Here is a 26,762-nt window from a genome sequence, read left to right as displayed (position 1 = left end):
AAACCCTGCCTGGTCCACGTTTGGGGCATACATGCTACCCAGGGTTATATCTAGGCAATCAAGGTGACCAGTGACAAGGACATATCTGCCAGCTGGATCTATCAGTTGTTCTGTATGTTGGAAAGGGACTCCCAGGCATATCCCTATCATGGCCCTTCGTGCATAGGTCGAATATACTGTATAATAAGCTTGTCCCCTTCACCTGCAATGCAGCGCTTCTCCCTCCTTGGCTATGAGATGAGTATCCTGCAAGAGTGCCATTTGGATCTCTCACCTATGCAGGTAGGAAAAGACTTGATATCTTTCGGTCATTGTATGCATGCCCCTAACAATATTCTGTAACTTATGGGGGTTGCCACTGCAAATTATAAATCCATTTCAAACTCTGGAGACCAAGGACCTCCCATGTCCAGTAATTCCAGGAACACTTTCCTAGCGCACTAGACATATCCCTGGAAACATAAAACAGTAAAATAACCATCACCCACCCCTCAGGATAAGTAGCTGGGCTTCCCTCATTCAAAAGTTCAAGTGTACTCGCTAAGTTGTGTGGGTGCACTCACTAACTCACTAAAGCTTAACGCAACGTGGGGAAGAGGACAGTGGTGAGCACCCTGTATTACAAATACCCAACCAGGACTGGTGATACGTACGGTATTTTTATTCCTAACCTCATCTGGATCCCTGTTATTTATCCAGTAAGATTTATTTCAGCACTCCCTTGACAGTCCCTTTAACAACGAAGTTGAGTCCGCCCAGGTAGTACTATCTTACCTGGGTGAGGCTAGGTGGTCAAATGATGAAGCATGACACTATAATGTGTGTGAGACAACCTAGTCCGTAAAGGGAACTCCCTCTTCTGAGACACAACCATAGTTATCCATTCATGCACACCTCCATCTAGTATTTATCTACACCTAACCGGTACGAGTATCTGAGGACGCACTAATCCAGCTGCACCCTCCTCTCCGACCTCACACTTCCAGTAGTTTATGGTGAGCACCATGCCCTACACCCCGCCATCCCATTTATATACAGAGAGATCTTGACAGATCTATGGGGCCCAATCGGGTAATCTCTCTACTGATAAAAGAAGTGTCTACAACCCTTCCCCTTAACATAAAGGAGTCTTACAGTTCGACAGCTTTATGCAAGTTTGTGTGCTGTTTAGGTGTCACGTTGGGCATTACAATGTCTAATTCTGCCGAGGAGGTGGTGACTTGCTCAGGCTTCAAGTCTACAGTGTCATCATCACAAATCAAACTTGAAGAACTCGTCCCGCCTCTGCTCATTGCTGCCACCACCTCCAGATTAAGCCACTGACCCTGCTGAACTTCAGAATATTGGTGGGGGTACCCTAGGTGTGTCTCCATCCTTGGTAGCGTCTTCTGCATTTGCAGCCTGTGTTTCAGGGATCTCCGACTGGGGCTAGCCTGTAAATGCATCTATCCAGTCCCATGCCTTTTGAGGACTCCAGAAGAACTGTGTTCCCTCTGGGAGGACAAGCCACGCGGAGAACAGCATTGGCATATTTAAGTTCCATCTGGCAGAGATGTCGCTCCACACAATTGAAACTGGAGCGTTGTTTCAGAATGGCTCTGGTAAAATTCTGGGCAAATCATAACCTTACAGTTGTTTACTCTGATGTCCCCTTTCTGTCCGGCCCTATCTAGGGTTAAGTCACGATCTATGCAGTGGAGGAGTCGGAGCACGACCAATCGTGGGGGAGCACCTGTTGGAGGCAGCCGCACTGAGACCCTGTGTGCTCTTTCCAACACACAGAATAGGGACAGACCCACACTGTGCCACCTCCTTGCATAGCCATATCTCCAGATAAAACAATACATTTCCTCCTTCTACTCACTCCTTTAGACCCACCACACGTTATTCCTTCACAATCTTTCAGCATTTTCCACTGTGATTTCCAAAGTTTGGACTTTTCCTCCAAATGTGTGAGCTTTTCTCTCACTACTGCTACATCCAACGGGATATCTGTGATTTTTCCTTTCCGCCAGACGCCTGTGGTTAGCCTTCAGAATGCACAGGTCTGCCTGTAGGGTATCAATCTTTGCTTCAAGCGCCTCTCTTGCAGCAGTGCTAGCTTCCAGAATGTCCTGGAGTGTGGGTCCCTCCAGATGAGCATTCCCAGGCTCTCGTTCTATCCTGATACACATGGTGGGACTCTCTGTGCGGAGGTACTTCTTCCTGGTGGCCTTTCCCATTGTGGTGCAACTACAGTGAGCAGCCCCTTTAGGGTCACCTCTACGAATTAGATCTTCCTCAAAAATCCAGTCATTCCTCCCCAGGGTCTGCGCTAATCTCTGATCCTTATGTTCCCCAGTGCTGTCGGATAATCTGGGCGAGCAGGGTCGCTGGTACCTTTATTCAGCTCAGTCTAAAAGGTGGTGGAGTAGGTCTTGCTCTAGTGCCTGAAATGTAACTCTGGGGTAACGAACGCATAAGGATTGGTTGCGTTCTGTAAGGGAGAGAAGTGATTGCTGCCATATCAAGAAACGTTGGAGTGGTAGGGTCTAATTCACCTTCAAGTACAGATAACCTCCTTTCTTGGGCTCAAGTATGTCAGCAAGGCATTCAGTCAATATAGCCATCTGCACAGTATCTGAGGGGTCTTGCTGTTCCCTTCGATGCAGGTGCTCTTACAAGTGCAACGACGCTGCAGTACATATCTGTAAGAAGTCACTCTGGGGCCCTTAGTCCGTCGGGTCCCGCTGTGTTGGAGCCAGGAAAGGTGGCCCGAAGTGCCCACATCGTGTTACGAATGGGCTGTTGCTTTGGGCATTAAGGATAAGTTACTTACCTGTAAATCCTAGTTCTCTTCCAGGGGTATCCTCATCAAAGTCATAAACATTGAATATTCCCGCCCTTGTGCGGGGACCCCGGAGCATATATATATAAAATACATACATATTATCATGTGTAAAACAGCAATGCAGGCTATAATCATAAATAGGCTAAAATGCTTTATTTCTATGCAAGTTTTTTTTTTTTTTTTTTTATATTATAAAATCACAATAGATCATAAATATCTACCTAAGCCCCAAAAACTGGACTTAGGGAAGTAAACAGCAGTAAATAGCAGAGAAAAATAGAAAAAAACCACACTGAAAAACAATGAAGCATTCTTAGCCAATAGGCTGCATGCAGGTTAACACAGGAGAACCATAAAAACTTTGGCACCGTGCCTTTAAGACCCTGAGCACCTCCAGTATCCCACCATGCCTCAGGGGTGAAGGGAAGGTGACAGTTGGTTCACAGTTAGGTCAGTACTTTTTTACGGTGACAATCTGTGTAACTGATCAGAAAGATAATCTGTCCTGCACTTCTAGGAGACTTGAGTCCGGGGAGGAGGGTGGGTTGTTTATGACTTTGATGAGGATACCCCTGGAAGAGAACTAGGATTTACAGGTAAGTAACTTATCCTTCTCTTCCAGGGGATCCTCATCAATAGTCATAAACATTGAATAGATTAGCAAGCCCATCCCTAGACTCTGCGGACTGTCTGAAAGAAGTGCAGGAAAGAATACATGTTCATGCAAATAGATTTCTAAGAGAGGCCTGCCCCACCTGGGCATCCGCTCTTGCATCCGAGTCTAAACAGTAATGCTTAGTAAAGGTATGCACAGACTTCCATGTAGCAGCCTTACAAATCTCGGAAATTGGTACATTGTTAAGGAGGGCAGCAGTAGCCGCTTTTCCCCTTGTGGAATGCGCTTTTGGCCTAGCCAGTAATTGCTTATTAGCCAGCTGGTAAGTGTTAACAATACAAGACACAATCCATCTTGATATCGTTCGTTTAGACGCTGCCTCTCCTGTTCTTAAATGACCATAATTCAGAAACAAATGGTTAGAATGTCTAATCGGTTTTGTTTTGTCCAAATAGAATTTCAGCACTCTTTTCAAGTCTAAAGAATGCAATGCTTTCTCAGCCGGAGTCTCCGGATTGGGAAAGAAAGTCGGTAAAGATATAGTCTGATTGATATGGAATTCTGACACCACCTTCGGAAGGAAAGATGGGTGAGTTCGCAGAACCACTCTATTATCGTGAAAAACCGTGTACGGTTCTCTGCAAGACAGAGCCTGAATTTCGCTGACCCTCCTCGCTGAAGTAATGGCCACCAAAAAAGCCGTCTTCCACGTAAGGTGCTGTAAAGAGGCCTTGTGGATAGGTTCAAAGGGAGGGCCCATAAGTTTTGACAGGACTACATTCAGTTCCCATGGAGGAGAAGGTCTCCGAATGGGAGGAAAAACCTTTTTCAAGCCTTCTAAGAAATCCTTGACTACAGGTATCGTAAAGAAGGATTCCTGAGAAGGCGACTTACGATAAGCTGTAATTGCCGACAAATGTACCTTAATAGATGATACCTGCAGACCAGACTTCGCCAGATGAAGCAAATAGGACAGTATGACATCCTCCTGAGCTCGTATGGGGTTTATACCTTGTTGAGAGCACCAGATGTAAAATCTCTTCCACTTAAAAGCGTAAGAACGCCGCGTGGAAGGTCGTTTTGACTCTTTCAAGATGTTCATGCACTCCTGTGAGAGCCCTAGGTGCCCATACTGCAGGAATTCAGGAGCCATGCTGTCAAGCTCAGAGAGGGAAGGTTGGGATGTAGGATTCTGCCTTCCATTCTGCTCAGGAGATCCGGTCTGCACGGCAACCTCCTGTGAGGTTTTTCCGATAAGTTGAGTAGATCCGTGTACCAGAATTGGCGGGGCCATTGTGGCGCTATCAGAATCATTCTGGTTCTGGAGTTGTAAAGTTTGTTGATTACTGCCGGTATGAGGGGAATCGGTGGAAAGGCGTAGAGAAATATCCCTGACCAGTTGATCAACAGGGCATTCCCTTGAGATCCCGGACGGCAGAACCTGGATGCGAAGTCTGGGCATTTTTTGTTTACTTCGTCTGCAAAGAGATCCAACTGGGGTCGACCCCATTGACCGAAGATGTCCTCGGCGACTTCGTCGTGTAGGACCCAGTCGTGCGCGTCTTCTAGATGTCTGCTCAGGAAATCTGCCTCTACGTTTTGCTGACCTGGCAGGTGTACCGCTGTGATAGACATTCCCATGGCCAGGAGCCAATGCCATATCGTTTGGGACTCTCGAGATAGAGGTAGTGATCTTGTTCCCCCCTGTTTGTTCAGATAATACATTGTGGTTGTATTGTCTGTCTGAATTAGGAGAGATTTCCCCTGAACCAATGGAGAGAAAGATTTGAGAGCCAGATGGACCGCTCTGAGCTCCAGTAGATTTATGTGATAGTTCTTTTCCTTGTCGGACCACAGACCCTGAGCTTGGAAGGAACCCAGATGAGCACCCCAACCCTGAAGAGACGCATCCGTTACCAGAGTGTCGGCTGGAATTGTCTGGTGAAACGGAGAACCTATCGACAGGTGAGGTCTGTGCATCCACCATTGTAGTGATTGAAAAGCCGCTGCTGGTAGTCGCACTCTGTCGTCCCAGCGACCAGTCTTTTGGCTCCAGTTGTTCTCTAATGCCTCCTGAAGGGGCCTCATGTGTAGCCTGGCGTTCGGGACAATGAAGATGCATGAAGCCATGGAGCCCAGAAGCGATGTCACCTGACGAGCAGTAGGTGCATCGGCTTTTAATAGTTGTTGACACTTCCTGTGGATCGATAAAAGTCGTTCCTCCGAAGGATACACTCTTTGGAGCTCTGTGTTTAGTATAGCTCCCAGGTAGTGGAGGTTTTGTGTTGGAATCAGGGTTGACTTGTTGTGGTTGATTTGAAGACCTAGAGACTCGAAAGTTCTTAGTACAATGTCTCGATGTTTTCTCGCCTGATCCGGAGAGGAAGCCTTCAATAACCAGTCGTCCAGGTAGGGGTAGACGAATATTTTTTGTCTTCGAAGATGTGCCGCTACTACTGCTACACATTTTGAAAAGACTCAGGGTGCAGACTTCAGGCCGAATGGTAGGACTCTGAATTGGTAGTGCTGTGACGCTATTTGGAAACGTAAGAATTTCCGATGTTTGGATGCTATTGGGATGTGAAAATATGCATCCTGTAGGTCGATGGAGCACATCCAGTCTCCCTGATGCAGTTGCGGAACAATCTGGTGAAGGGCTAGCGTCCTGAACTTCTGTTTTCTTATGTACTTGTTCAGGAGCCGTAAGTCCAGAATTGGCCTGAAGATGCCCTGTTGACCCTTTTTCGCCACCAGAAAGTAACGGGAGTACACCCCTTTTCCTCTTTGTGCCGGTGGAACCTTTTCTACAGCTTTCTTTTGTAGGAGTGCAAGAACTTCCTTGCGTAGCAGGCTGAGATGAGAAGGAAAACATCTTGGTGGTGACAAGTGTGGAGGAGGTTTTTTTAAAAGAAGAGAATAGCCATGTTCGACAATATTGAGCACCCATTTGTCTTTTGTGATGGAGTGCCACTCGTGAAGATGATGCGTAATACTTCCCCCCACCGGAGTGGTGCACAGTGCTGAGGGAAGCAATGCTTCATTGCTTTGTTGGTGTCTTTGCTGTAGACTGTTGAGGTCTACTTGCCCCTCGGTCTCTTGTGGGTCTACGCGCCTGAAACAGGGGACGCCCCTGTCGTTGCTGTGGCCTCTGAGACCAGTGAGGGGTTTGAACCCTCTGCTGGAATGGGCGTCTGTCGTACGGCCTGTACCTCCGCCTGAAGTCTTTACGTTCCAGGCCCACTGCCCTCATAGTGTCCACCTCTGTTTTCATTCGGGCCATCTCTTCATCCGCGTGGGTACCGAACAACGAATTCCCGCTGAATGGGAGGTTTCAAATCCGTTGTTGTGCTTCCTGTTTCAGACCAGTGAGCCGTAGCCAGGAAGACCTCCTAGCGCAGATTCCGTGCGCATACCCATGCGCAGCCAAATCCGCCCCGTCCGCCGCCGCGCTGATGACCTGGTTAGATACTAGGCCCCCTTCCTGCAAGATTTCCTGGAAGTCCTGTCTATCTTCCCTGGGCAACTTCTCTGTAAATCTGTGGAGTGAGTCCCACAGAGAGCGGTCATATCTGCCCAGAAGTGCTGAGGCGCTGGAGACCTTCATAGCAGATGCCGCCGTACCGCACATCTTTCTCCCCAGGGAGTCTAGGTGTCTGCTCTCCTTATCCGGGGGGACTGTGGAAGATGATGCCACAGAGTGTGTTTTTCTGGCTGCGGCTAAGATAACAGAGTCCGGTGGCGGATCCTTCCGCAGGAATAAAGGATCTTGCTCCGGAGCTTTGTACTTCTTTTGAATCGTAGCCGGGGCAGACTTGAGAGTGGCTGGAGTCAGAAAAGTGTCCATAGTAGGTTGCAGCAAACCCGGTGTAGGAAGTTAGCTCTGTATGTGCTATTTCAAAGTAAGGAATAGCATGCACAGAGTCCAAGGGTTCCCCTTAGAGGTAAAATAGTGGTAAAAATAGATAATACTAATGCTCTATTTTGTGGTAGTGTGGTCGAGCAGTAGGCTTATCCAAGGAGTAGTGTTAAGCATTTGTTGTACATACACATAGACAATAAATGAGGTACACACACTCAAAGACAAATCCAGCCAATAGGTTTTTATATAGAAAAATATCTTTTCTTAGTTTATTTTAAGAACCACAGGTTCAAATTCTACATGTAATATCTCATTCGAAAGGTATTGCAGGTAAGTACTTTAGGAACTTCAAATCATCCAAATTGCATGTATACTTTTCAAGTTATTCACAAATAGCTGTTTTAAAAGTGGACACTTAGTGCAATTTTCACAGTTCCTAGGGGAGGTAAGTATTTGTTAGGTTAACCAGGTAAGTAAGACACTTACAGGGCTTAGTTCTTGGTCCAAGGTAGCCCACCGTTGGGGGTTCAGAGCAACCCCAAAGTCACCACACCAGCAGCTCAGGGCCGGTCAGGTGCAGAGTTCAAAGTGGTGCCCAAAACGCATAGGCTAGAATGGAGAGAAGGGGGTGCCCCGGTTCCGGTCTGCTTGCAGGTAAGTACCCGCGTCTTCGGAGGGCAGACCAGGGGGGTTTTGTAGGGCACCGGGGGGGACACAAGCCCACACAGAAATTTCACCCTCAGCGGCGCAGGGGCGGCCGGGTGCAGTGTAGAAACAAGCGTCGGGTTCGCAATGTTAGTCTATGAGAGATCTCGGGATCTCTTCAGCGCTGCAGGCAGGCAAGGGGGGGATTCCTCGGGGAAACCTCCACTTGGGCAAGGGAGAGGGACTCCTGGGGGTCACTTCTCCAGTGAAAGTCCGGTCCTTCAGGTCCTGGGGGCTGCGGGTGCAGGGTCTCTCCCAGGCGTCGGGACTTTAGGTTCAAAGAGTCGCGGTCAGGGGAAGCCTCGGGATTCCCTCTGCAGGCGGCGCTGTGGGGGCTCAGGGGGGACAGGTTTTGGTACTCACAGTATCAGAGTAGTCCTGGGGTCCCGCCTGAGGTGTCGGATCTCCACCAGCCGAGTCGGGGTCGCCGGGTGCAGTGTTGCAAGTCTCACGCTTCTTGCGGGGAGCTTGCAGGGTTCTTTAAAGCTGCTGGAAACAGAGTCGCAGCCTTTCTTGGAGCAGGTCCGCTGTCCTCGGGAGTTTCTTGTCTTTTCGAAGCAGGGGCAGTCCTCAGAGGATGTCGAGGTCGCTGGTCCCTTTGGAAGGCGTCGCTGGAGCAGGATCTTTGGAAGGCAGGAGACAGGCCGGTGAGTTTCTGGAGCCAAGGCAGTTGTCGTCTTCTGGTCTTCCGCTGCAGGGGTTTTCAGCTGGGCAGTCCTTCTTCTTGTAGTTGCAGGAATCTAATTTTCTAGGGTTCAGGGTAGCCCTTAAATACTAAATTTAAGGGCGTGTTTAGGTCTGGGGGGTTAGTAGCCCTGAGGGTGGGTACACCCTCTTTGTGCCTCCTCCCAAGGGGAGGGGGTCACAATCCTAACCCTATTGGGGGAATCCTCCATCTGCAAGATGGAGGATTTCTAAAAGTTAGAGTCACTTCAGCTCAGGACACCTTAGGGGCTGTCCTGACTGGTCAGTGACTCCTCCTTGTTTTTCTCATTATTTTCTCCGGCCTTGCCGCCAAAAGTGGGGCCTGGCCGGAGGGGGCGGGCAACTCCACTAGCTGGAGTGTCCTGCTGGGTTGGCACAAAGGAGGTGAGCCTTTGAGGCTCACCGCCAGGTGTGACAAGTCCTGCCTGGGGGAGGTGTTAGCATCTCCACCCAGTGCAGGCTTTGTTACTGGCCTCAGAGTGACAAAGGCACTCTCCCCATGGGGCCAGCAACATGTCTCGGTTTGTGGCAGGCTGCTAAAACTAGTCAGCCTACACAGATAGTCGGTTAAGTTTCAGGGGGCACCTCTAAGGTGCCCTCTGTGGTGTATTTTACAATAAAATGTACACTGGCATCAGTGTGCATTTATTGTGCTGAGAAGTTTGATACCAAACTTCCCAGTTTTCAGTGTAGCCATTATGGTGCTGTGGAGTTCGTGTTTGACAGACTCCCAGACCATATACTCTTATGGCTACCCTGCACTTACAATGTCTAAGGTTTTGTTTAGACACTGTAGGGGTACCATGCTCATGCACTGGTACCCTCACCTATGGTATAGTGCACCCTGCCTTAGGGCTGTAAGGCCTGCTAGAGGGGTGTCTTACCTATACTGCATAGGCAGTGAGAGGCTGGCATGGCACCCTGAGGGGAGTGCCATGTCGACTTACTTGTTTTGTCCTCACTTGCACACACAAGCTGGCAAGCAGTGTGTCTGTGCTGAGTGAGAGGTCTCCAGGGTGGCATAAGACATGCTGCAGCCCTTAGAGACCTTCCTTGGCATCAGGGCCCTTGGTACTAGAAGTACCAGTTACAAGGGACTTATCTGGATGCCAGGGTCTGCCAATTGTGGATACAAAAGTACAGGTTAGGGAAAGAACACTGGTGCTGGGGCCTGGTTAGCAGGCCTCAGCACACTTTCAATTGTAAACATAGCATCAGCAAAGGCAAAAAGTCAGGGGGCAACCATGCCAAGGAGGCATTTCCTTACACAACCCCCCCCCAAACGAAAGAGGATGAGACTAACCTTTCCCAAGAGAGTCTTCATTTTCTAAGTGGAAGAACCTGGAAAGGCCATCTGCATTGGCATGGGCAGTCCCAGGTCTGTGTTCCACTATAAAGTCCATTCCCTGTAGGGAGATGGACCACCTCAACAGTTTAGGATTTTCACCTTTCATTTGCATCAGCCATTTGAGAGGTCTGTGGTCAGTTTGAACTAGGAAGTGAGTCCCAAAGAGGTATGGTCTCAGCTTCTTCAGGGACCAAACCACAGCAAAGGCCTCCCTCTCAATGGCACTCCAACGCTGCTCCCTGGGGAGTAACCTCCTGCTAATGAAAGCAACAGGCTGGTCAAGGCCATCATCATTTGTTTGGGACAAAACTGCCCCTATCCCATGTTCAGAGGCATCTGTCTGCACAATGAACTGCTTAGAATAATCTGGAGCTTTTAGAACTGGTGCTGAGCACATTGCTTGTTTCAGGGTGTCAAAGGCCTGTTGGCATTCCACAGTCCAGTTCACTTTCTTGGGCATTTTCTTGGAGGTGAGTTCAGTGAGGGCTGTCACAATGGATCCATATCCCTTCACAAACCTCCTGTAATACCCAGTTAAGCCAAGGAATGCCCTGACTTGAGTCTGGGTTTTTGGAGCTACCCAGTCCAGAATAGTCTGGATCTTGGGTTGGAGTGGCTGAACTTGGCCTCCACCTACAAGGTGGCCCAAGTAAACCACAGTTCCCTGCCCTATCTGGCATTTGGATGCCTTGATAGAGAGGCCTGCAGATTGCAGAGCCTTCAAAACCTTCTTCAGGTGGACCAGGTGATCCTGCCAGGTGGAGCTAAAGACAGCAATATCATCAAGATAAGCTGTGCTAAAGGACTCCAAGCCAGCAAGGACTTGATTCACCAACCTTTGGAAGGTGGCAGGGGCATTCTTTAAACCAAAGGGCATAACAGTAAACTGATAATGCCCATCAGGTGTGGAGAATGCTGTTTTCTCTTTTGCTCCAGGTGCCATTTTTATTTGCCAGTACCCTGCTGTCAAGTCAAAGGTACTTAAAAATTTGGCAGCACCTAATTTATCTATGAGCTCATCAGCTCTTGGAATTGGATGAGCATCTGTTTTGGTGACAGAATTGAGCCCTCTGTAGTCCACACAAAACCTCATCTCTTTCTTTCCATCTTTGGTGTGAGGTTTGGGGACTAAGACCACTGGGCTAGCCCAGGGGCTGTCAGAGCGCTCAATGACTCCCAATTCCAGCATCTTGTGGACTTCCACCTTGATGCTTTCCTTAACATGGTCAGACTGTCTAAAGATTTTGTTTTTGACAGGCATGCTGTCTCCTGTGTCCACATCATGGGTACACAGGTGTGTCTGACCAGGGGTTAAGGAGAAGAGTTCAGGAAACTGTTGTAGGACTCTCCTACAATCAGCTTGCTGTTGGCCAGAGAGGGTGTCTGAGTAGATCACTCCATCTACTGTGCCATCTTTTGGGTCTGATGACAGAAGATCAGGGAGAGGTTCACTCTCTGCCTCCTGATCCTCATCTGTTACCATCAACAGATTCACATCAGCCCTGTCATGGAAGAGCTTAAGGCGGTTCACATGGATCACCCTCTTGGGGCTCCTGCTTGTGCCCAAGTCCACCAGGTAGGTGACCTGACTCTTCCTTTCTAGCACTGGGTAAGGGCCACTCCATTTGTCCTGGAGTGCCCTGGGAGCCACAGGCTCCAGAACCCAGACTTTCTGCCCTGGTTGGAACTCAACCAGTGCAGCTTTTTGGTGATACCAAAACTTCTGGAGCTGTTGGCTGGCCTCAAGGTTTTTGGTTGCCTTTTCCATGTACTCTGCCATTCTAGAGCGAAGGCCAAGTACATAGTCCACTATGTCTTGTTTAGGCTCATGGAGAGGTCTCTCCCAGCCTTCTTTAACAAGAGCAAGTGGTCCCCTTACAGGATGACCAAACAGAAGTTCAAAGGGTGAGAATCCTACTCCCTTCTGTGGCACCTCTCTGTAAGCGAAAAGCAGACATGGCAAGAGGACATCCCATCTCCTTTTGAGCTTTTCTGGGAGCCCCATGATCATGCCCTTTAATGTCTTGTTGAATCTCTCAACTAAGCCATTAGTTTGTGGATGGTAAGGTGTAGTGAATTTATAAGTCACTCCACACTCATTCCACATATGTTTCAGGTATGCTGACATGAAGTTGGCACCTCTGTCAGACACCACCTCCTTAGGGAAACCCACTCTGGTAAAGATACCAATGAGGGCCTTGGCTACTGCAGGGGCAGTAGTCGACCTAAGGGGAATAGCTTCAGGATACCTGGTAGCATGATCCACTACTACCAGGATCTACATATTTCCTGAGGCTGTGGGAGGTTCTAGTGGACCAACTATGTCCACACCCACTCTTTCAAAGGGAACCCCCACCACTGGAAGTGGAATGAGGGGGGCCTTTGGATGCCCACCTGTCTTACCACTGGCTTGACAGGTGGGGCAGGAGAGGCAAAACTCCTTAACCATGTTGGACATATTGGGCCAGTAGAAGTGGTTGACTAACCTCTCCCACGTCTTGGTTTGTCCCAAATGTCCAGCAAGGGGAATGTCATGGGCCAATGTTAGGATGAACTCTCTGAACAGCTGAGGCACTACCACTCTCCTAGTGGCACCAGGTTTGGGGTCTCTGGCCTCAGTGTACAGGAGTCCATCTTCCCAATAGACCCTATGCGTTCCATTTTTCTTGCCTTTGGACTCTTCAGCAGCTTGCTGCCTAAGGCCTTCAAGAGAGGGACAGGTTTCTTGTCCCTTACACAGCTCCTCCCTTGAGGGTCCCCCTGGGCCTAAGAGCTCAACCTGGTAAGGTTCAAGCTCCAAAGGCTCAGTTCCCTCAGAGGGCAGAACTTCTTCCTGAGAAGAGAGGTTCCCTTTCTTTTGCTGTGTTGCAGTTGGTTTCCCAACTGACTTTCCTTTCCTCTTGGTAGGCTGGGCCATTCTTCCAGACTCCAGCTCTACTTGTTCACCCTGTGCCTTGCATTGTGCTCTTGTTTTCACACACACCAGTTCAGGGATACCCAGCATTGCTGCATGGGTTTTTAGTTCTACCTCAGCCCATGCTGAGGACTCCAGGTCATTTCCAAGCAGACAGTCCACTGGGATATTTGAGGAGACCACCACCTGTTTCAGGCCCTTGACCCCTCCCCATTCTAAAGTAACCATTGCCATGGGATGTACTTTTCTCTGATTGTCTGCGTTGGTGACTGTGTAAGTTTTTCCAGTCAGGTATTGGCCAGGGGAAACCAGTTTCTCTGTCACCATGGTGACACTGGCACCTGTATCCCTCAGGCCCTCTATTCTAGTCCCATTAATTAAGAGTTGCTGTCTGTATTTTTGCATGTTAGGCGGCCAGACAGCTAGTGTGGCTAAATCCACCCCACCCTCAGAAACTAGAGTAGCTTCAGTGTGGACCCTGATTTGCTCTGGGCACACTGTTGATCCAACTTGGAGACTAGCCATACCAGTGTTACCTGGATGGGAGTTTGGAGTGGAACCTTTCTTGGGACAGGCCTTGTCTCCAGTTTGGTGTCCATGCTGTTTACAGCTATGACACCAGGCCTTTTTGGGATCAAAGTTTTTACCCTTGTACCCATTGTTTTGTGAAGAGGCTCTGGGCCCACCCTCCTGTGCAGGTTTTTGGGGGCCTGTAAAAGACTCTTTACTATTTTTAGTTTTGGTTGTCTCATCACCCTTCCCCTGGGGAGTCTTTGTGACCCCTTTCTTTTGGTCACCCCCTGTTGAAGTCTTGGACACCCTTGTCTTGACCCAATGGTCCGCCTTCTTTCCCAATTCTTGGGGAGAAATTGGTCCTAGGTCTACCAGATGCTGATGCAGTTTATCATTGAAACAATTACTTAACAGGTGTTCTTTCACAAATAAATTGTACAGCCCATCATAATTACTTACACCACTGCCTTGAATCCAACCATCTAGTGTTTTCACTGAGTAGTCAACAAAGTCAACCCAGGTCTGGCTCGAGGATTTTTGAGCCCCCCTGAACCTAATCCTGTACTCCTCAGTGGAGAATCCAAAGCCCTCAATCAGGGTACCCTTCATGAGGTCATAAGATTCTGCATCTTTTCCAGAGAGTGTGAGGAGTCTATCCCTACACTTTCCAGTGAACATTTCCCAAAGGAGAGCACCCCAGTGAGATCTGTTCACTTTTCTGGTTACACAAGCCCTCTCAAAAGCTGTGAACCATTTGGTGATGTCATCACCATCTTCAAATTTTGTCACAATCCCTTTGGGGATTTTTAACATGTCAGGAGAATCTCTGACCCTATTTATATTGCTGCCACCATTGATGGGTCCTAGGCCCATCTCTTGTCTTTTCCTTTCTATGGCTAGGATCTGTCTTTCCAAAGCCAATCTTTTGGCCATCCTGGCTAACTGGATGTCCTCTTCACTGGGGTTATCCTCAGTGATTTCAGAGGTGTTGGTCTCTCCTGTGAGGGAACCAGCATCTCTGACTATTATTTTTGGAGTCAGGGTTTGAGGGACCCTGTTCTCCCTAGATAGGACTGGTAGGGGGGAATCTTCCTCCAAGTCACTATCTTCTTCCTCTGAGTTGCCACCCTCAGAGGGGTTGGCCTTTTCAAACTCTGCCAAAAGCTCCTGGAGCTGTATTTTGGTAGGTTTGGGGCCCATTGTTATTTTCTTTATTTTACAGAGTGACCTTAGCTCCCTCATCTTAAGATGGAGGTAAGGTGTGGTGTCGAGTTCCACCACAGTCACATCTGTGCTAGACATTTTGCTTCTAAAAGTTGGAATACTTTTTAAGAATCTACAACTGGTTCTAGAATCTAATTCAAACTTTTACAAACTTTTAAACTCTAAAAGAAATGCTAAACAGGATCTAACACAAGGCCCTAGCAGGTCTTTTAAGAATTTAGAAAACTTTTCAAATTGCAAAAATCAATTTCTAATGACAATTTTGGAATTTGTCGTGTGATCAGGTATTGGCTGAGTAGTCCAGCAAATGCAAAGTCTTGTACCCCACCGCTGATCCACCAATGTAGGAAGTTAGCTCTGTATGTGCTATTTCAAAGTAAGGAATAGCATGCACAGAGTCCAAGGGTTCCCCTTAGAGGTAAAATAGTGGTAAAAATAGATAATACTAATGCTCTATTTTGTGGTAGTGTGGTCGAGCAGTAGGCTTATCCAAGGAGTAGTGTTAAGCATTTGTTGTACATACACATAGACAATAAATGAGGTACACACACTCAAAGACAAATCCAGCCAATAGGTTTTTATATAGAAAAATATCTTTTCTTAGTTTATTTTAAGAACCACAGGTTCAAATTCTACATGTAATATCTCATTCGAAAGGTATTGCAGGTAAGTACTTTAGGAACTTCAAATCATCCAAATTGCATGTATACTTTTCAAGTTATTCACAAATAGCTGTTTTAAAAGTGGACACTTAGTGCAATTTTCACAGTTCCTAGGGGAGGTAAGTATTTGTTAGGTTAACCAGGTAAGTAAGACACTTACAGGGCTTAGTTCTTGGTCCAAGGTAGCCCACCGTTGGGGGTTCAGAGCAACCCCAAAGTCACCACACCAGCAGCTCAGGGCCGGTCAGGTGCAGAGTTCAAAGTGGTGCCCAAAACGCATAGGCTAGAATGGAGAGAAGGGGGTGCCCCGGTTCCGGTCTGCTTGCAGGTAAGTACCCGCGTCTTCGGAGGGCAGACCAGGGGGGTTTTGTAGGGCACCGGGGGGGACACAAGCCCACACAGAAATTTCACCCTCAGCGGCGCGGGGGCGGCCGGGTGCAGTGTAGAAACAAGCGTCGGGTTCGCAATGTTAGTCTATGAGAGATCTCGGGATCTCTTCAGCGCTGCAGGCAGGCAAGGGGGGGATTCCTCGGGGAAACCTCCACTTGGGCAAGGGAGAGGGACTCCTGGGGGTCACTTCTCCAGTGAAAGTCCGGTCCTTCAGGTCCTGGGGGCTGCGGGTGCAGGGTCTCTCCCAGGCGTCGGGACTTTAGGTTCAAAGAGTCGCGGTCAGGGGAAGCCTCGGGATTCCCTCTGCAGGCGGCGCTGTGGGGGCTCAGGGGGGACAGGTTTTGGTACTCACAGTATCAGAGTAGTCCTGGGGTCCCGCCTGAGGTGTCGGATCTCCACCAGCCGAGTCGGGGTCGCCGGGTGCAGTGTTGCAAGTCTCACGCTTCTTGCGGGGAGCTTGCAGGGTTCTTTAAAGCTGCTGGAAACAGAGTCGCAGCCTTTCTTGGAGCAGGTCCGCTGTCCTCGGGAGTTTCTTGTCTTTTCGAAGCAGGGGCAGTCCTCAGAGGATGTCGAGGTCGCTGGTCCCTTTGGAAGGCGTCGCTGGAGCAGGATCTTTGGAAGGCAGGAGACAGGCCGGTGAGTTTCTGGAGCCAAGGCAGTTGTCGTCTTCTGGTCTTCCGCTGCAGGGGTTTTCAGCTGGGCAGTCCTTCTTCTTGTAGTTGCAGGAATCTAATTTTCTAGGGTTCAGGGTAGCCCTTAAATACTAAATTTAAGGGCGTGTTTAGGTCTGGGGGGTTAGTAGCCCTGAGGGTGGGTACACCCTCTTTGTGCCTCCTCCCAAGGGGAGGGGGTCACAATCCTAACCCTATTGGGGGAATCCTCCATCTGCAAGATGGAGGATTTCTAAAAGTTAGAGTCACTTCAGCTCAGGACACCTTAGGGGCTGTCCTGACTGGTCAGTGACTCCTCCTTGTTTTTCTCATTATTTTCTCCGGCCTTGCCGCCAAAAGTGGGGCCTGGCCGGAGGGGGCGGGCAACTCCACTAGCTGGAGTGTCCTGCTGGGTTGGCACAAAGGAGGTGAGCCTTTGAGGCTCACCGCCAGGTGTGACAAGTCCTGCCTGGGGGAGGTGTTAGCATCTCCACCCAGTGCAGGCTTTGTTACTGGCCTCAGAGTGACAAAGGCACTCTCCCCATGGGGCCAGCAACATGTCTCGGTTTGTGGCAGGCTGCTAAAACTAGTCAGCCTACACAGATAGTCGGTTAAGTTTCAGGGGGCACCTCTAAGGTGCCCTCTGTGGTGTATTTTACAATAAAATGTACACTGGCATCAGTGTGCATTTATTGTGCTGAGAAGTTTGATACCAAACTTCCCAGTTTTCAGTGTAGCCATTATGGTGCTGTGGAGTTCGTGTTTGACAGACTCCCAGACCATATACTCTTATGGCTACCCTGCACTTACAATGTCTAAGGTTTTGTTTAGACACTGTAGGGGTACCATGCTCATGCACTGGTACCCTCACCTATGGTATAGTGCACCCTGCCTTAGGGCTGTAAGGCCTGCTAGAGGGGTGTCTTACCTATACTGCATAGGCAGTGAGAGGCTGGCATGGCACCCTGAGGGGAGTGCCATGTCGACTTACTCGTTTTGTCCTCACTAGCACACACAAGCTGGCAAGCAGTGTGTCTGTGCTGAGTGAGAGGTCTCCAGGGTGGCATAAGACATGCTGCAGCCCTTAGAGACCTTCCTTGGCATCAGGGCCCTTGGTACTAGAAGTACCAGTTACAAGGGACTTATCTGGATGCCAGGGTCTGCCAATTGTGGATACAAAAGTACAGGTTAGGGAAAGAACACTGGTGCTGGGGCCTGGTTAGCAGGCCTCAGCACACTTTCAATTGTAAACATAGCATCAGCAAAGGCAAAAAGTCAGGGGGCAACCATGCCAAGGAGGCATTTCCTTACACCCGGTACTAGTGGCAGCAGTTTTCTCGAGACCGATCTGTGTTGTAGAGTCTCAAAGATAACTGAGGATGAGGTGGCCGGCTCCGGTACCTCAATATTTAGTTTCTGCGCTCCCCTTAAAAGAACCTCATTAAAAGTGGTGATATCATCCACCGGTGAGATCCTAGCAGGTGGAGAATCTGTCAGTGTGGGGGACTAGCGCCCAACAGACGATCCTGAAGACCAAGAGGGTGATCTTCTGTGTGGTGTTCGCGACCTGGTTCTCCTTCGGGAACGAGACCTGCTACGAGAAGCTGTAGCAGAGTGTGCAGGTCTTGTGGTCGGCTGACGAGGAGCAGAACGAGCCCGTCCTGCTCTAGCTGTAGGCGATGGCGTTCTAGGTAATGAGGCAGTAGGAGAATACATCCTAGAGTATTGGGAATCCGGGGATGCTGCCGGTCTATTCAGGCTCTCTAACCATCTAGGTGATAGAGTGATGGGAGAAACATGCCCCGATGAGCCCGCTCTGGAATGGGATGATGCACTCCGTATAGAGACCACCGGTGAGGGAGCTTTATCCGCTGGCTCTACTGCCTGTGACACAGCTGAAGGTTGTGTCGACGTCGATTGTATCCTCGACGTCGAAAGTTGCGATGGCTGGTCTGTTGACTTTTTCCTCTCCTGAAGCCCATGCAGCCTGATTTTCTCTCTGTCTTTGAGAGTCCTCCTTGACATCTTCTTGCAATACTTGCAGGTGTCAGGACAGTGACTCTGTGGCAGGCAGACAATACACAGAGAGTGTGGGTCTGACTGGGCTTTCTTCTTCCCACAAGAAGGACATTTTACAAAAAGAGATGGCATTTTCTGTCAGAAAAGACTGCCAAACTCAGACAAAAGATGTTATCTGTCGAGTAAACAGGAAAAACACTATTTTTAGGGATTTTTCTGAAGAAAAACTCAGAAAAACTGAGAGCTCAATGCTCCAGGATCCTCTCAGAAGAAGCCGGAAAAAAGAACTGACCTAACTGTGAACCAACTGTCACCTTCCCTTCACCCCTGAGGCATGGTGGGATACTGGAGGTGCTCAGGGTCTTAAAGGCACGGTGCCAAAGTTTTTATGGTTCTCCTGTGTTAACCTGCATGCAGCCTATTGGCTAAGAATGCTTCATTGTTTTTCAATGTGGTTTTTTTCTATTTTTCTCTGCTATTTACTGCTGTTTACTTCCCTAAGTCCAGTTTTTGGGGCTTAGGTAGATATTTATGATCTATTGTGATTTTAGAATAGAAAAAAAAAAAAAAAAAAAAAAAAAAAACTTGCATAGAAATAAAGCATTTTAGCCTATTTATGATTATAGCCTGCATTGCTGTTTTACACATGATAATATGTATGTATTTTATATATATATGCTCCGGGGTCCCAGCACAAGGGCGGGAATATTCAATGTTTATGACTATTGATGAGGATCCCCTGGAAGAGAACAGAGTGTATTCACCTGCCAGTGCAAGGCAGCAGTTTCCTCCAGGGCTATGTCTTGTCTTGGGGATCGGGTGTCTTTCAGTCTAACTAGGGTTCAGTACCGACAACTCCCGAGCCAGCGCAGCAAACTCCAATCCGCCATTGTTCTTGTTAGACTTGGTGCCACAAGCAGATAACTAATGGCTTAGTGACAGACCCAGCCAGGCACACCAAACTGATCACCACCATGGGGGCCCCACTTCTTCCCTATTGTTTCATTAGTGTTAGGCAATGCGGGGAGGTGGCCCTCTAACATTCACTCCAGAACAGGGCAGCTTTGTTCAAAGTCTCCTGCTTTTGTCTGACTACTCTGACCTCCTGGTCAGCGTCTGTTGCGCTGCCCAGTGCAGCTCCTCCGGCTGCTGCCTCTGTTTGGGACAAACTGAGAGCCTGCCTGGCTCTCAGTTCGAGACCCACCTCCACCCACATGCTCCTGCCTGCACCTAATCCCTGGTGACCTAGTGGCCATCTGAAAGTATCTTCTGCCTCTCTTTACTCCTGCCTTTTTATTTCTGCCTTTACTTGTATTTTTTTTTACTTCTGTTTCTTTTCAGTCTTTCTCTCCTTATTGCGTTTCCCCCGTGCCACTGCTGCCCTGTGAAGCCTTTTTCCTGCCCTTTTGCCACCCAGCTGACCGGAACCCCACCCTCTCCTTCTTAATGGAGGCTGCGCAGCGGGTGTGCTGCTGGTACGCCAAAGGCAAGCCCGTCAGGCGCCCGTCAGGGCCTGGACCATGCCCAGTGACACAGACCCTGGCTCTCACCCACTCCGCTGGTTCGACGCCAGCACGCTATGCGCCCTCAACCCGGATAGATCAGCCTGCCACCAAGCCGACCCCCAGGAACAACCATGGACCTTTTTCATGCCACGCCTGCTCCAGCACCCTCCAAGTACCACCCCACGATCCCGCACCAAGCTCTGACAGCTACCTCAAATGAATATTCCTAGACACACCCTCCCTCATCAAGCATGCAGCAGAAGTCTGGGACCTCCGTGACAAGACAGCCCCGGACGTCGCCTTCCTCCCGAAGGCTTGGATCACCCCCCCATTACTGCGCCAGACATCGCCACGGCCATCCTGGACAACTACAAAATTATCCACAAGGACAAACCCAACTGGCCTGGAGGAGGCACTGCCATAATCTACAAGAACAACCTCCGCCTGACTACCATCATCGAGTCGCAGTCCAGGCACGAGCACCTACATTTCCAGATCAACCCAAGCACCTCCCTACATGGCACCCTCAACTACAGGCCACCTGGACCCCAACCCAGTTCTGTGAAGACATTGCCGACCTCATCGCCCCCCAAGCACTCACCTCCCCCGACTACATCCTACTCGGCGACCTCATTTCCACCTTGATATTCTCGATGACTCCAACACCTCAAACCTCCTGGACAACCTCACAAATCTCGACCTAAAACAACTCGTTAACACCCCCACCCACAGAGCCAGACATTCTCAAGCCATTTTTCTCAGCAGGGGACAACATCACTATCTCCCAAACCTCCAAACACCATTGGACCGACCATAAGTGCATTCACTTTACACACAAAGAACACCTCACGCCACCACAACCCCTGTTCCCCCTGCAGATGCTGGGATAAAATCACAGAAGAACAGCTCACCAACACTCTCAATCACTCCCTCCACTGGAAACAGCAGACGCTAATGAAGCTGCAAGCAACCAACACAGCTGACTCTCAAACTGGCCTAACAACGGAGCCCCCCCGCTTAAGGAAATCAGCAGGCAATCGACAGAGCTAAACACCCAACTGGTTTACGCCAGACCTACTGGAATCCAAGCACGCCTGCAGATGATTGTAACGTAAATGGAGGATTAGCAAATCTACCAAAGAGAGCACAGCCTACAAAAATGCAGTCACCATGCACCACTAGAACATCAGAGATGCCAAAAAAGCCACCTTTCAAGATAACTGAGAAAGCCGTCAACCAGCAACTCACCAAGTTCCTCAAGACACTGTACCCTAGACCCATCCCAGTCCAGATTCAGAAGCAACCAAAGCACCAAAACCACTCTCCTAGTAGCCACCAACAACATACGCATTATACTGGACTGAGGAGGCACTGCCGCCCTCAATCTTCTCCACCTCTCTGCCGCATTTGATACCGTCTCCCACTCCACACTCTGCGACAGACTGCACAATGCCGGTATCTGAGACAAAGCCCTGAACTGGATCAGGTCCTTCCTCACCGAAAGAACACAGAGGGTCAGACTACCAGCGTTCATGTTACAACAAAAAACACTTGCTGCGGAGCGCCCCAAGGGTCCTCACGCAGCCCGACGCTTTTCAACGTCTACTTGGCCTGCTCACCAAGACCAGCAAACACAAGCTAAACATAGCCTCCTACACCAACGACACCCAACTGATCCTCTCTGTCTGAGGACTCTGCTCAAGCCAAGAGTAATTTCCACAACAGGATGAGAGCAGTCACCGCATGTATGGAGGCCAGCTGCCTCAAGCTCAACTCAGACAAGACAGAGATCCTCATGACCGGCTTCACCCCTTCTGCCTGGAATGACTCCTGGTGGCCCACCCCTTTGGGTAGCTCCCTCACCCACACTGACCATGCGTGCAACCTGGGCATCACCCTAGACTCCCCTCTATCGATGAACCGTCAAGTTAACGTAGTCTCTTCTTAAGCTTCTACACCCTTTGTCCATCTCAAGATTTTCAAATGATTCCCTTGACACGAGGAAGAGTCACCAACACACATCACCAACAAACTGGACTATGGCACTACACTCTATGCCAGCATCACCAAGAAACTTCAATCGAGACAACAAAGAGCCCAAACTGAAGCAGCCAGACTCATCCTGGACATCCCCCGACACAGCTACACTGGCTCCCAGTCAACAATGGCATCACATACAAATTACTGATCCACACCTTCAAGGCACTACACAATATAGGACCGGCATTCCTCAATCACCGCCTCAGCTTCTACGTACCCATCAGATGTCTCCGTTCCATCCAGCTCGCCCTTGCAGCCGTCCCAAAGATCCAGAAAAGTACAGCAGGAGTTAAATCCATATCCTACCTGGAAACCCAGACATGGAACACACTACCCCTCAAGCTCAGACAGACCGAGTCACTGAAGCAGTTCAGGAAGGACCTCAAGACCTGGCTCTTCGACTGCGCACCACACCTACATTCAGCACCTTGAGAACCTATGGGTGATAAGCCACACTTTCAAATCCATGATTGATTGTTTTGCGTTGTAATGAGTCTTCTAAACCGTCTTGCAGTGTCTTTCAGGGACTTAAGTGGCAGGTGCACGCCCCTGCTATCCTCTCCGAGCCTAAGATGCAGGAGAGGCAGAGTCCTTGTGCGATGAAGCCCTTTTCAGGGTCCCTAGCGTCAAGGCTGCTGCGCTCAGGGAGGGCAAGGATGTCCGTCGGCACTTACACCGCTTCCAGTAACTCACTTAAGTGCCAGTGTGCGCCGAAACTCTCTCAATCAGCAACGTCGGGACACAGAGCTTCCCCCAGGGCCCTGTACTCCTCAGTCCTGCATGCCTTCTCTCCCAGTCTGCCTCGCTCTAGGGCATAGGTATGATGATTACCAGTGCTCACGGTAAGCAGCAGCCACCATCTTGTTCGCTCCCTTTCGCGGTCCTGATGTGCGGATCAGGAATTGTCACGCCATAGACCCCATAGATCGTCTTGAGCCCAATGAAGTAGCCCCAGCGCAGAGTTGGGGGTGGAGGGGTGCCGGGGGGCTCTGTCTCAGTCTGAGGCCCCTCTAAAGTTTTTTCAATGGCAGGCTGCTACTGGATGGGCATTAAATGGGCAGAAGCTTAGCGTGTAGCACCCCCTGACCTACCTGAACAGAAACTGTTCTCCCAGTCTCACCCTGTCAAATTGTAACAACGCAGAACTGGTGAATAATGGTCCACTATGCCAGATAAATTGCTGCATTTTTCATCCTCTGTGATCCATGCAAAGACTTCCAGAAGAAAAGTCATGTTAAATGCCATGGGCCTTTAGACTTATCCTGTGCCCCCTTTCCAAGTCCTCTTTGGTAAGTCTTTCTATGTGCAACCCTTGGGTGCTGCCAGTGCTTCCTAATTTGCTTGGCCTTTTCCATATAAGGGTTTTAATGACTTTTCTTGATTTAAATGCTGGAATCAAGTGTCACTTGATACATTGTTGATCACTATATTGAAGTTCACGGATGTTGTCTGGCGAGACTGGTTACTGAAGATACTGGGTAATGAAACATCTACTTAGCTCCATTCTCTCATGTGACTCCAGTCGGTGGGGATATGACAGCTGTATAACCGTATTTGCATCTTATGAGGGGCATGCTTCATAGCCACCTATATGTTTGAACCAAAGAAACTGGAGCCAGTATATGGGTTTTATTTTTTGCTGGTTGTTTCTTTGGGGCTGCAGGAGGGGAGGGGGACAGGGGAGAGAGAGTGCCTCGCTGTGAGGACAAACACTGTCAGTTCCAGACAACCACTATCTTTGTGAGGACAGGCGCGTTAGGAGGACCGGTCCCCGTAGTGTGTATAGGTAGTTTAGAGCGAGTAAAGTAAAAGTGCAGTTATATATCCCTCTGTCTGCTTTAGAACCATTGCTACTATCAAAGCGCCCATGGAGGTAGAATAGTAAATACACACTTCATTACGGTCAATTGCTGGTACTCATATCTATAGGTATGTCATGGTGGGGAGAGGGGGGAGAAAGTCTGTTGATAACAAACAGGTAGCCCAGATGCCTGTCGAATTTCCTTTGCTCTCTGCCTCACTCTAAAGCCAACAGTGATCTCTACTGGGCAGTTTCACTATACGATGTAATTGACTTCTTGATGCATTTGTCTTGTCAAGAAACAAAAGTGTGGCAGTAGCCTAGTTTGACTCAGGCATTTTATAGCGAGCGCCAGATTAAGTTAGGGCTTTAGCTGTCAAAGCAGAGTTAAAGAAGCAAGAGAGCAAATAGGAGTAAACTTTTAGAAGAGATGAGCGGAACCGAGAAGAAAAGACCAGACATGAGCAAGATGGCCAAAGGGGTAGTGGCTCAAATCGTACATTCTTTAGAAAGGGTTAACGGTACTATAAAAATGACAGTGGCATCCATTGAGAGTGAAAATCAACCAAAAAAACTCAATAGCCAGCAACAACGGACCACTGGCGGGGGGCCCTAAAGCGCAGTTTCAAGCAGCCAGACAATTTTATTGGCCCAAGAAAGAACAGAAGAGTTCATGCATGCATCAGGTGGGCAAGGTGAAATTTCTGACTAGGAAACGTGCAGCAAATTCTACATTCATTTCTTTCTGTATTTTGTATACTGTTAACATAGCACTCAAACATTGGAAGGAGGCTAGAGGAGCAGAAGGAGAGATGGGAGAAAAGAGTGCAAAAACTGAAAGTAAGAAATGAAATATTAAATGTAGGCTGCTATAGCGCTTTCAGGCACAAACACAAAGTAGGACAAAAACAGAGGAATATTTTAAATGCAGGGTTCACGACAACTGTGCAAAACAGAGTCTTAAAAGCACAACTAGCAGTCAACATTTCTCTTCTCAGCCATCAAAAATGAATTAGTAGTGGATTATAAACGTTGTCTTATTGTGACTGTAGTACAAACTGCAATACATAAATAAACTTACTTTCTTCCAATTTGTGTGTAAACCTTAAGATGTTTGTGTTTGTTTAGCTTCATCAACCCAAGCATAATAATTTTCTCGTTTGGTTGGAAAATACAAATTGAATTCACACCGCACAAATGCAGATACTGCACTCCTCAAACACAGCTAAAGATTTTGAGGATATAATAACTGACCAAACGGGTTGGCAATCACCTCGTAGCCAAAGTAGGCCGACACGAAGCACCAAAAGGGGCACTCTGAGCAAGCTATGTCATAGGACTGATGATGCGTTCAACAACTTTGAAAAACAGCTCACACGTTGTCAGTATTCCCTTATAATTTAACATCTATTGTGTTTCATTTTATGAACTTTTGTTGCTGAACCAAGAGGATTTTAACTGATGCACCTGTGGTCTTCACGCAAAAGGCGTCACAAGACTGTATGACTCAAACATAATTTACCTGTGCTCTTGTCCGACACCTACAACCAGGAAATCACCAGCATTGGAAAACTTCAAACTATTCACAAAGCCAACCTGCCAGAGAAATCAAATACAAATGAAAATTACATCTTACAGAAAGGTCCAAAAGTAGCATTAGATTGGAATAGGGAGTAAACCCCAATGCACAATTCGCTATGCATAAAAACTACACAAAATGACATGTTGGCCAATAGTAATTTATATAAACCAAGAAGGGTGCCACACACCACACACAAAAAACATCCCCCACCACCTAATAAAGAGGTTTTCTATAATTGGTCTTTACGGCATAAAATCCACACAGGACATTCTTTCGACAGTGAGGCCATAAACACCAGGTTTTCTTTGGTGGTCTAGACATGGTCTACATGCCTAACCTGTTCACAGAAGCCCCCCTCGAGATCCTGGTTCCCACTACCACAAGCATACAAGTGCACCTGTCAATGTCAGGTCAACCGGTGGGACAATCTCCTATTAAGGCATACTCCAGCAATTCCTGCAGTAGGCAGCTTGAGTGCAAGGGGAAAGAAAAATGGGGCATGGAGGGCGGGAACAGGAGGGAGTGTAAGTTAATGATCTGCAGAAATGTTTTTAAATTCGAGCACAGATGCAGCTTAAATGCATTTATGAAAGGATAGATATTTTTACCTGCGGCATACTGTATTTCTCGCCAGTGCAATTATGGGGCCAGTCTTGCAGAACAGTGGTTCCCAAGCTTTTGACTTATGTGACCCCCACTTAATCATTACTGGAAGCCCCGGAGATCCCTACTAATTCATTACTGGAATTCAGGGACCCTCCACTGAGTCACTACTGAAAGCTGTCGACCTAATCTGTTAATATTATTTAATTTTCGAAGCAGTCGCGGGACACAGGGTGGTAACCACTGCTCTAAGGCCTAAATTTGCGGTGTATGCATTGCTAAATACTCAGGCATCCTTAAGAGCATTCACAGCAATATGGCCCATGTACAGCAGGCAGTGTTGGACACTGATTGAGAATCCAGTAGAGGGAGCCATGGCGCCTATCTCTGTTCTTCTGGAGGAGTTCAGAGAACTAGCAGCCAGAGAAGTAGCCTACCTCTGGAAGTATGGAAGCACACACAGATATGGTGAAGGTGAGAGACCGAGTTGCACACTGGCCGGGTTACTACGCCTCAATATTCATAATACGAATGTGACGGAACCCAAAAAGGAGGGGGGGTAGGGGGGCCGGGGTCTGTGACGGACAGTGCTGATATAGCCACAGCGTATCTGCAATATTACCAACACCTGTACACTGCATGCACTACAGAAAACCCTAATGCTACCCCCCCCAACTCCACCACCACCACCTAATAAAGATGATTTCTATAATGGGTCTTCATACCATAAAATCCTAACATGACATTCTTTTGTCAGTGGTGCCCAACACCAGGTTTTCTTTGGTGGCCTAGTCAT

General features: G+C 48.5%; 1 protein-coding gene across 1 annotated transcript in view; it reads right to left on the bottom strand.

Moving 5' to 3' along the window:
- RRP9 (ribosomal RNA processing 9, U3 small nucleolar RNA binding protein) overlaps positions 1 to 26,762 on the bottom strand; it is a 220,574-nt gene that overhangs the window by 19,894 nt on the left and 173,918 nt on the right. The window contains exon 14 of the mRNA XM_069206752.1: positions 25,304 to 25,377. Coding sequence (XP_069062853.1) covers positions 25,304 to 25,377 — 74 coding nt within the window. The remainder of the gene's footprint in view (positions 1 to 25,303; positions 25,378 to 26,762) is intronic.

Source organism: Pleurodeles waltl, chromosome 9 (genome assembly GCF_031143425.1).
Source record: "Pleurodeles waltl isolate 20211129_DDA chromosome 9, aPleWal1.hap1.20221129, whole genome shotgun sequence".
NCBI lineage: Eukaryota > Metazoa > Chordata > Amphibia > Caudata > Salamandridae > Pleurodeles > Pleurodeles waltl.
Note: the sequence above shows the minus strand (reverse complement) of the source record. Positions and strands in the feature narration are given on the sequence as shown.